The sequence below is a fragment of the Sinocyclocheilus rhinocerous genome, unplaced genomic scaffold, assembly GCF_001515625.1.
Source record: "Sinocyclocheilus rhinocerous isolate Xijiao unplaced genomic scaffold, SAMN03320098_v1.1 scaffold1310, whole genome shotgun sequence".
Classification (NCBI taxonomy): Eukaryota; Metazoa; Chordata; class Actinopteri; order Cypriniformes; family Cyprinidae; genus Sinocyclocheilus; species Sinocyclocheilus rhinocerous.
In genome coordinates this window covers 691,193-700,796 of record NW_015635534.1, presented here as the reverse complement: position 1 = coordinate 700,796, position 9,604 = coordinate 691,193, and the positions used below count along the sequence as shown (strand labels likewise).

The following is a 9,604-nucleotide window of genomic DNA, read 5'->3' as shown; positions in this document are numbered from 1 at the left end:
ATATATATATATATATATATATATATACACACACACACACATAAAATATATACTAAAATATTTAACAATTGCAAACTTCATTCACATTACTGATGTTGCACCACAAGTCAACGTCAATAAGTACACAGGTCAGAGAAACCAAAAGTAATGTTTGTTGGATTGCCAAAATTTGTTGTTTTTTTAAGAAGCTCTTGGTACATACATGCATACATACATACATACATATATACATATCTGACATGAGAACAGAAACATTTAAATAAGACAACAATAAATAATAATGTATATGAATCTGCCTATTTTATTTAATAATCACTGAGAAATCAGGTTATGCTGGAGTTTCTTTACCCGGCCACCACCACCTCCAGATCCCCGTCTCCATCCACATCCGTCACTGCCATCCCATAATTCCGCTGGGTGGGGTTGTGAAGAGCATCAGGAGGCAGAACCGTATCCGTGGTGACGGAGAACATGGGCTGAGCTTGAGAGAGAGCTGACAGAGCCAAACCGAGAAGACACGCCCACCACATCCTCATCTCCACCTGTCAATCAAACAGTATTCACATTTTAGCTTCATAATCATGCGATTAAATCTAATGTGAAAAGCATTTATGACATTGCTTACACAGCATATGGATATGAAAACATAAATAAGATCATGCAATTATATTTAAATTCAACTGAAAGAAAGAAAAGGTTGGCAAGGATGCAAAACAGAACAAATATGTTGTTTTGCGTTACAGAAAACAAATGAAAGAGACATTCAGAGCAGATCTAAGCAAACCAAAGCGACATGATAGGACAGTATTGTTCATGCATTTGTAAGTCACCATCACCTCAATAGAGAGAACTGTTATTTTAGCTTTGCAAGTAAATAATAATGTGTCAAATCCACCTGTCGTGCTGACTGGGCTGGATTATAGTGGATACTCACGCGCTCAGAGTTTCCAATACGTGGCTTGTCTCAAAAGCTTGGAAAATGATGTGTGATTTCCGTTTTCTACGGTGTATATTTGCTCCTTACACAACTTCAATGCAGCCGCCCTACACAAGCGCTTGTGTAAGCGACTGTCCAATCACTGTCGAGTATTTTAAATACTGTGTCGGTCCGACCAATCACAAGCCTGCAAGTGAAAAGAGGGCGTTAACGACGCGGGAATCAGCATGCAGATGTGTTACGTCCCTAACAAACCCAAACAAATACTTGTTTTACTCATTAAACTTAAAATCATTTTAATTGACCAAATATAATCATGTTTGCTTGTATTGTTTATAATTGTAATATTAATTGTGCATAATTGTACAGTAGCATTTGTTGCTGAAAAACGTATCACAAGTACTGATAGCTTATCATACTTGGCAATGATTTTTAGTGATTAATGTAATTCTTTTCGCAGTTGAATAATAAAATGATAAAACTTTTTTTAATGCTTTATTTATTCATTGCCACAAGAACATGAGGTATTACATATTCACATGATCAAAATAACATTAGCTGCCAGAGAAAAAAGAAAAGAGAAAAAAGAAAGGAAGAAAATTACATAGATTTCAATGCTTTCAGAGCATTACATGTCTTCAGTGCTTTTTTGTTTTTTGTTTGTTCCAAGAGATTTACATATAATTTAAAGTCATTTATAAAATGTGAAAAATTTGGTCTACATTGAGCCCACTTCTTCTTATGTATATGGAATTTTCCTAACAAAATAAACAAATGTATATGTTGTTCTTTACATTTCAAAAGTTCCTTTTCTGTATAAAAAAAGTACATCAGATATACACATTTCTATCATACACTCCATTTTTCTGTTAATATAGAATTCCAAATCCTTCCAAAATAATCATGAGTAAATACAATGGAAAAAAAAAGATGCAAAATAGTTTCTTTTTCTTGACCACAAAATTCACAAGTATACGAAATATTAAGCTTAAATCTTTCCTTAGCAGGATAAATTCTATGAAGTATTTTGAAAGACACTTCCTTAATTTTGTTATTGATACAAAACTTATTTGGCAGTTGATAAAACATTTATTACGCATCGCTTTGGATAGATGTCGCTTCTAAACTACACTCATAGTATAATAATAAACTACAACTCCCAAAATAGACTTCCCGACCGTGACGTCATGGCGTCCGTACGTCTCCAAACATCCGGGTCATGGTTTCAACGTTTCGGCGAACTGAAACATACAGAGATGTAAGTAGAAGTAAACTGCGAATAATTTCCTCTACAAATGTCAACATACTGTCCTGGAATATTTTGATGTTACTATCAGTACATATTAGTTGTTTTGAAAAGATAATTCGGGCTTCTCAATGCTGGTGTCACGGTCAGTAGATTTGTGTTTATGTTATGAACGCTTACTATTTAAAAAATATCTTGCATTGTTGTCATTTGATTTGTTATCTTGTAAGTTAAAATGATTTTGCATTGCTCATCCAACCTCGTTTAGAAATGTCAGTTATAAATAATGAAAACGACGAATTTAAATAAGAAGTCATACACGAATGTTGTAAAATCACATCTTATATTATTTCTTGTCTGTGTAACACGCTGGGAATAAAAGAGCAAGTTTTGGCCAATTAAGTTACATTATATACATGCAGGTATTTTACATTTACATGGATCCCTCTAACAGTGTGCTGATATGCTACTCTAAAAACAGCTTTTGTCCTCTTTACACTCATTGACACACTTTCTTACACAGATCCCTATGGAGACTGAAGCAGCTCAGCCAGAAAAGGGGTCCAAAACTGCGGCTCCACCCCGAACGAAAAAACCCGCCATGGAAATCTACGTGCCCAAGAAACGCCAGGCCGAGAAGATGGAGAAGCCTCAGGCAGGCGGTGACAAGAAATCCAGACCCAGGTCCCGGTACACCGACAAGGCCCACAAGAACAAGAAGGACAAAGCCAAAGCGACAGAGACCCCAAACGGAGAGGTAAAACCGGATGACGGGGGGTGGGAGGAGGGAGATAAAGAAAACCTAAACATGCACACAGTTAAAGAGGAGGAGTCTAGAGATGATACGGACAATGTATCCAGAACTATAAACACACCAGAGGACACGGGTAGTGCACTAGAACATGATGGGGTGCCAAAAGAGGAGGATGAAGGGGAGAACTGGGATTCTTTCTTTAATGATGATGGTGACTGTCTTGACCCACATTTAATGGAGGAGGTAAGCGTTACAAAGACGATTCGATCCTTCCACTGATTTTTGAGTGACTTGCACCTTTAAAGGGATAGTTCACTCAAAAATGACTATTCTGTCATTAATTACTCACCCTCATGTCGTTCCAAACCCGTAAGACCTCTGTTTATCATCAGAACCTTCAGGGATCTTATCTATGCACAATCAGCTTGTAACACTCCAAAGAGAAAGGAAAACTTGAAATCGCATCATATTTTTGATGAAAAGCTTTCTGACCCTGCATAGACAGCAACACAACTGACACATTCAATGCCCAGAAAGCTAGTAAGGACATAAGAACTATTTTAACGATGTCCTTACTACCTTTCTGGGCCTTGAATGTGTCAGTTGTGTTGCTGTCTATCGAGGGTCAGAAAGCTCTCAGATTTAATCAAAAATATCTTAATTTATGTTCCGAAGATGAACGAAGGTCTTACGGGTTTGGAACGATGTGAGGGTGAGTAATTAATGACAGCATTTTCATTTTTGGGTGAACTATTCCTTTAATGATGATATAATGAACTGAGATGCATTAGCCGGGGTTTGTGCTCAGGTTTGATTCTTCTTCTTCCTGTTTCAGATGTCTCTTAAGGAGGGCCGCAAGAAGCCGTCTATACAGGAGCCACGCTTCGACTACTATAATTGGACGCCGGAGGAGGAGGTGGAGCTTCGGGAAGATGAGCTGTCACACATCGTGGAGATTTACCACTTCCCGTCTGAGTTCAAGACGGAGGACTTGATCAGATCCTTCAGCTCGTTCCAGTGCGTCAAGCTCCGCTCATGAATCACAATGATTTCATAACATCTACAGCTCGGCTTTCAAAAACAGAGGGTTGATGAAAAGATAATAACTGATTAAATCAAATCAACATTAAAATAAATAAATCAAACTAAATCTGAAATAGCAACATGTGTTGTCAAATCAAAGGCTGTAATTAAATTAAAGGGATAGTTCACCAAACAATTTAATTTGCTGAAAGTTTACTCATCAAGATGTAGAATAGATGAGTTTGTTTCTTCATCAGAACAAATTTGGAGAAATTTAGCATTACTTTTACTATGTAAAAAAGCTGTGTGTTTGTAAGAAACAAATCCATCATTAATATGTTTTTAACTTTGAACCATTGCTTCTGACTAAAATTTATAGTCTTCTATTCATAGTATTGCTTATTTTTGAGAAAACTGCCAAAATAAAAGCTTAAACACTGAAAGTTAAGAATTTAAGGTATAAATATTTGTATTGTAACTGGTAGCAATATATATATATATTGCAAACTAAAACACTAAACTAAAAAAAGATTAAAAATGTTATGTTTACTTGCATGTCATGTAACCGTTAACTGACATCTGAGAACCATAAAATGCCAGTGTCATTAAATTATTGAAATATTAACTTAAAATCTCTGGAGGGCTTCAAGTACATTTTTATGTATTTAATGTATTATATATATATATACACACACACACATATATATATATATATATACGTACTGTATATAAGGGTTTTGGCTGACAAAATGTTTGGGAGCCCCTGGTGTTATTGATCATATGTGTGTTTTTCAGGCAAAAGGGGTTTGACATCAAGTGGATTGACGACACTCATGCCCTGGGTTTGTTCTCCAGTCCCATCGCAGGTCAGTGTGTTCTCCAGAAGCTGTGAATGGCTTTATGATGCCTATAAGATCTCTGGAGTCAATCGCTGGTGGACCTGGAGGAAAACAGCATGACGGTATTAACTTCTGTGATGTGTTTGAGGACCTGAAATTGTCTGAAGAAGATCTGTGAAAAAGAAACCAAAGAGTTTGAAGAGTAGAAATGGCACTTTTTCAAATGTTTATCTAATACAGCAATTTTTGGTTATAATTTTTGGTTGTTTTTCAAGTGAATTGATTGCTAGCTAATGTATGTTTATATAAAACTCATCCAGCTTATTCTTTATTCGCGTTACACATTCAAAACATTGATAAGTTACATTAATATAATTATATATAATATAACATTGATGTATCTGTAAGTCGCTTTGGATAAAAGCATCTGCTAAATGACTAAATAGAAACGATAAGCCCCCAAAATGAGAAACCTTGTCCATTTCTTGTATATACACGTGTGTGTTTGTGTAGCTCGTGATGCTCTGAGGATGAAGAACCCCATGATGAAGGTCAGGCCTCTCTCCAAATCATCAAACGCCACTAAAGCCAAAGCACGCAGCTGCTCCGGTACACCTGCTCTCTCTTATTCACTTATGCCTGAACTATTCTGAGCCTGTTTTGTGCATCCATCACAAATTAATTCATAAATCAAACCTGATTGTCTCTGTGTAGATTACCTGCTGCCGGCTAAAGAGCGTCCTCAGACGAGTGCGGCTCTGGCACGCCGCCTGGTGATCGGGGCTCTGGGTGTGAAGAGTAACCAGACCAGAGAAGAGCGAGAGGCCGAGAGGAACAAACTACGGCAGGCGAGAGGTGACATGTTATTCTCAGGTTCTTCTATTGCTGGACTGGTAAAAACAGGGATTTATTTGATCTGTTTTCTCGTCAGAACAAAAGCACTTGGCTGCTGAGCAGCGGGAAGACGTCTCGGAGGGCAAATGAAGACAGGTTTGTGTTTTTGTGAACTATGAAGCGTTTTGATTTGATCATCAGTTCAGGTCTGAAGTGGTTTATCTCTGGGTTTGGGGTCTGAAGGAGTGGGACCTTCAGCAGGACTACTGCCAAACCAGCACGGTCTGAACCAAAGCCACAAGAACAGGGACACGGGGGTTCATCGAAGCGAAGTGTGAGAGCCACACACTGCAACAGGGACATTTTGTAATTTTATATCTTTCCTCATTAGATTTTTGAACTGAACTTTTCCCTGTAAATGTTTGATTGGTTTCAGTTTTGGAAAGGCCATTTTAATTATTTGAATGTATTTTTGTGAAAATGTTTTTATTTTTGCTGACTAAAACAAACTACATCACGTCAGTGTGATTTCAGTTTTATTTTTATTTTTTTGCTTCAGTAAAGAGAAAAGTCGACACTAAATCTGATAATGTCTTTCATGCCACTTTTTTTGTGTAAATGAGTGAATCTCAAAATGTCAACTCAAAAAAAACCTTTTTTACTTGTACTGCCATAAATTGCATATTTTTCAATGAAAATTGAATTAGTGACTATTTTCTAAATCCTAATTGAGAATTGCAATATGGTTGTAAAAATAGGCTTTTTTGTAAGAATGACATTAGACTAAAGTCAATTGTGAACATTTTATTTAATACCAATCAAGTATTTTGCAAACCATCAGCACATTCTAACAGAACTTATTTTTGTATATGTTCTTTCATTATTACTGTAAATACTGTGCTGTTTTGTTTATCCACAAAAGGTTTTGTTCAGCTACTAAATTGACAGATGCACTTCTTCATGTGTCTGTTGTTCTCAGATGTTGGTGCACTTGAATTCCCAGCTCTGCTCTGAATAAACATGTTCAAATCTTTCTCTAAAATATCATTCATGGATTGGTAATGTAAGTCTTTAGCATTTTCCAGTATGTGCAATTATTTGCAATCAACAAGAGTTATTCATTCACACCATCTATAACGATACCATTTTGATAATATAGTGAAGTCCGCACCACCTATAACGATAGCGTCACAGAGAAACGATATTGTTCCAGTGACTTAATGTTTTTAATTACTGCACGATAAAGACGTTGACAGCCAATCAGAATCCACCAGCGGTTGAAGCGTTTTCAGCGCTAGACAAAACTGCTGCACGCGCTTATAACGCACAGAACGTTTTCGACCGTTGGTGTGGACGCTTACTCAGGTTAGACGCCATTTTTAATTTTTTTACAGTAATGAAATCAAGGCTTTGGGGGACAGACTTAAATCTTTACAATGGCACGCACTGTATTAAGGTCCTAGAACTTTTCACAATTTTAAAACCCGTTTCGTGTAGTAGATTTATTTAAAGTTTTTTTTTTTTCATAAGTTTTGATAGCTAAACGTTCGATAAACAAGTACAGTCCATTAAACCCACTGTACTTAAATGCCTAACAGCCTCGTTTTCTTTCCTTTCAGAAATTAAATATAGCTACTTTTGACTAAAATCTATAGTTATAGGTCTTGTAATGAACGTTCATAAAGTGTAGCCCCAACAAATGCTGCAAAACTATCCTAATTACATTTACATTACATTTAGCAGACACTTTTATCCAAAGCGACTTACAAATGAGGACAAAGGAAACAATCAAAATCAACAAAAGAGCAATGATATGCAAATGCTATAACAAGTCTCAGTTAGCTTAACGCAGTACACACAGCAAGTTTTCTTTTTATTATATAATAAAAAAAAAACAGAATAGAAAAAAAGAATACAGCAAGCTAATGTTAGAGACCTTTTTTGCTTTTGTTAATTGTATAATAAATAAAGAGAAAACAAATAGATAGAATACAAAAAGATTAGGGAAGCTAGTGTTGTTTTGTTTTTTTTAATAAAGAAAACGAGCAGTAAATGAATAGAGTGAAAGCCTAAAAGGGACATGTTTTTTTTCTTTTTTAAGAATATTATTAGAATAGAGTGCTAGAGTTAGAGGGTCAAATAAAGATGAAAGAGATGTTTTTTTAGCCGATTCTTGAAGATGGTTAAGGACTCAGCTGCTCGGATTGAGTTGGGCATGTCATTCCACCAGGAGGGAACAGTTAATTTCAAAGTCCGTGAAAGTGATTTTGTGCCTCTGCAGGATGAACAATAAAGCGACGTTCACTTGCAGAACGCAAGCTTCTAGAGGCACATAAATCTGAAGTAATGAATTCAGGTAAAGGGGTGCAGAGCCAGTGGTGGTTTTGTAGGCAAACATTAATGCGAGCAGCTATTGGTAGCCAGTGCAAACTGATAAACAGAGGTGTGACGTGCGTTCTTTTCGGCTCATTAAAGATTAATCTTGCTGCCGCGTTCTGGATTAATTGTAGAGGTTTGATAGAAGTGGCTGGAAGACCTGCCAAGAGAGCATTGCAATGTTCAAGCTCTTGTTCTATCCAGGCTGGACTTGCCAGTCTTAGGGCTTCAACAACTGAAAGCAAGGCAGTCTCGGTCGAATGTCCACTTCTGAAGCCAGATTGGTTGCTGTCCAGGAGGTTGTTCTGTGTGAGAAAGGCAGAGACTTGGTTGAACACAGCTTGTTCAAGTGTTTCTGCAATGAAAGGAAGGGAAACCGGTCTGTAGTTCTCTAAAAGAGATGGGTAAAAGATGGGTTTCTTAATTAATTGTATAATAAATAAAGATCTAAATGCTGAGGGAAAAACACAACTGAGACTAATTACGTAATCTAATAGTCTGAATTTAAAACAGTGATGCTCAAAACAGCAGTCAAAAAAAAATAAAATAAAAAAAAAAATAAAAAAAAAAGGGGTAACACTTTTTTAGGGTCTCTTAACTAGTTGCTTATTAGCATGCATATTACTACAATATTAGCCATTTATTAGTAATAATTAAGCACATTTTAATGCCTTATTCTACAACCCTAATCCTACCCAATACCTAAACTTAACAACTACCTTACTGTTAATAAGCAGCAAATTAGGAATTTGAGGGAAAAATCGTAGTTAGTGAGTAAGTGTTCCCTATTCTAAAGTGTTACCAAAAAAAGAAATAGATTGCATGTTCTGAAAGAAAGGGCCTGATCTTCCTAATGTTGTATAAAGCAAATCTGCAGGACCGGGCAGTTTTAGCAATGTGGTCTGAGAAAGTCAGCTGATCATCAATCATAACTCAAAGGTTTCTAGCTGTTTTTGAAGGAGTTATTGGTTGATGTGCCTAACTGGATGGTGAAATTGTGATGAAACGATGGGTTTGATGGAACCACAAGCAGTTCTGTCTTGGCAAGGTTGAGTTAAAGGTGATGGTCCATCATCAAGCAAAAAACGTCTGTTAGCCGAGCTGCGATGCGAGCAGCTATCGTCAGATCATCAGGATGGAAGTAGAGTTGAGTGTCATCAGCATAGCAGTGATAAGAAAAGCCATGTTTCTGAATGACAGAACCTAGTAATGCCATGTAGACCGAGAAGAGAAGTGGTCCAAGAACTGAGCCCTGAGGCACCCCAGTAGCTAGATGTTGCGACTTGGACACCTCACCTCTCCAAGATACCTTGAAGGACCTATCTGAGAGGTAAGACTCAAACCACTGGAGTGCAGTTCCTGAGATGCCCTTTGCCAATAGGGTTGACAGGAGGATCTGGTGATTTACCGTGTCAAAAGCAGCGGACAGATCCAGCAAGATAAGTATTGAAGATTTGGAATCCGCTCTTGCCAGTCTTAGGGCTTCAAAAACTGAGAGCAAGGCAGTCTCATTTGAATGTCCACATCTGAAACCAGACTGGTTGCTGTCAAGGAGGTTGTTCAGCATGAGAAAGGCAGAGACTTGGTTGAACACA

At 37.1% G+C, this 9,604-nt stretch overlaps 2 protein-coding genes across 5 annotated transcripts in view; one reads left to right on the top strand and one right to left on the bottom strand.

The window, feature by feature from the left end:
- crtac1a (cartilage acidic protein 1a) overlaps window positions 1-1,070 on the bottom strand; it is a 10,125-nt gene extending 9,055 nt beyond the window's left edge. The window contains exons 1-2 of one of the 2 annotated variants that reach the window (XM_016561601.1): window positions 935-1,070; window positions 349-542 (exon numbers count right to left, since the gene is read on the bottom strand). In XM_016561601.1, the coding sequence (XP_016417087.1) occupies window positions 349-536 (188 nt within the window). In that variant the 5' untranslated portion in view covers window positions 537-542; window positions 935-1,070. The remainder of the gene's footprint in view (window positions 1-348; window positions 543-934) is intronic. The other variant, XM_016561602.1, reaches the window with a different exon arrangement.
- Window positions 1,071-2,123: 1,053 nt separating this feature from the next.
- Window positions 2,124-6,667, top strand: LOC107747163 (coiled-coil domain-containing protein R3HCC1L-like). 3 transcript variants are annotated; one of them, XR_001640770.1, is made up of 9 exons: window positions 2,124-2,195; window positions 2,707-3,180; window positions 3,773-3,954; window positions 4,756-4,826; window positions 5,313-5,408; window positions 5,514-5,654; window positions 5,731-5,789; window positions 5,877-6,062; window positions 6,168-6,667. XR_001640770.1 is itself a non-coding variant. In XM_016561603.1 (8 exons), exons 1-7 carry the CDS (start codon window positions 2,157-2,159, stop codon window positions 5,781-5,783), a joined length of 1,056 nt encoding a protein of 351 aa, XP_016417089.1. In that variant the 5' UTR covers window positions 2,124-2,156; the 3' UTR covers window positions 5,784-5,789; window positions 5,877-6,139. The 3 variants fall into 3 exon arrangements, 1 of the variants encoding a protein (XP_016417089.1); XR_001640771.1 differs by lacking the exon at window positions 2,124-2,195 and adding an exon at window positions 2,202-2,328; XM_016561603.1 differs by lacking the exon at window positions 6,168-6,667 and having other exon boundaries at window positions 5,877-6,139.
- The last annotated feature ends 2,937 nt before the right edge of the window (window positions 6,668-9,604 follow it).

What these genes read in the sequence shown, in the direction of transcription:
- LOC107747163 (XM_016561603.1), top strand. Translation starts at nt 2,157, where the DNA reads ATGGTTTCAACGTTTCGGCGAACTGAAACATACAGAGAT. An exon ending in GAACTGAAACATACAGAGAT is followed by an intron (nt 2,196 to 2,706) that starts GTAAGTAGAAGT and finishes TTTCTTACACAG; the next exon opens with ATCCCTATGGAGACTGAAGC. An exon ending in GTTCTCCAGTCCCATCGCAG is followed by an intron (nt 4,827 to 5,312) that starts GTCAGTGTGTTC and finishes GTGTTTGTGTAG; the next exon opens with CTCGTGATGCTCTGAGGATG.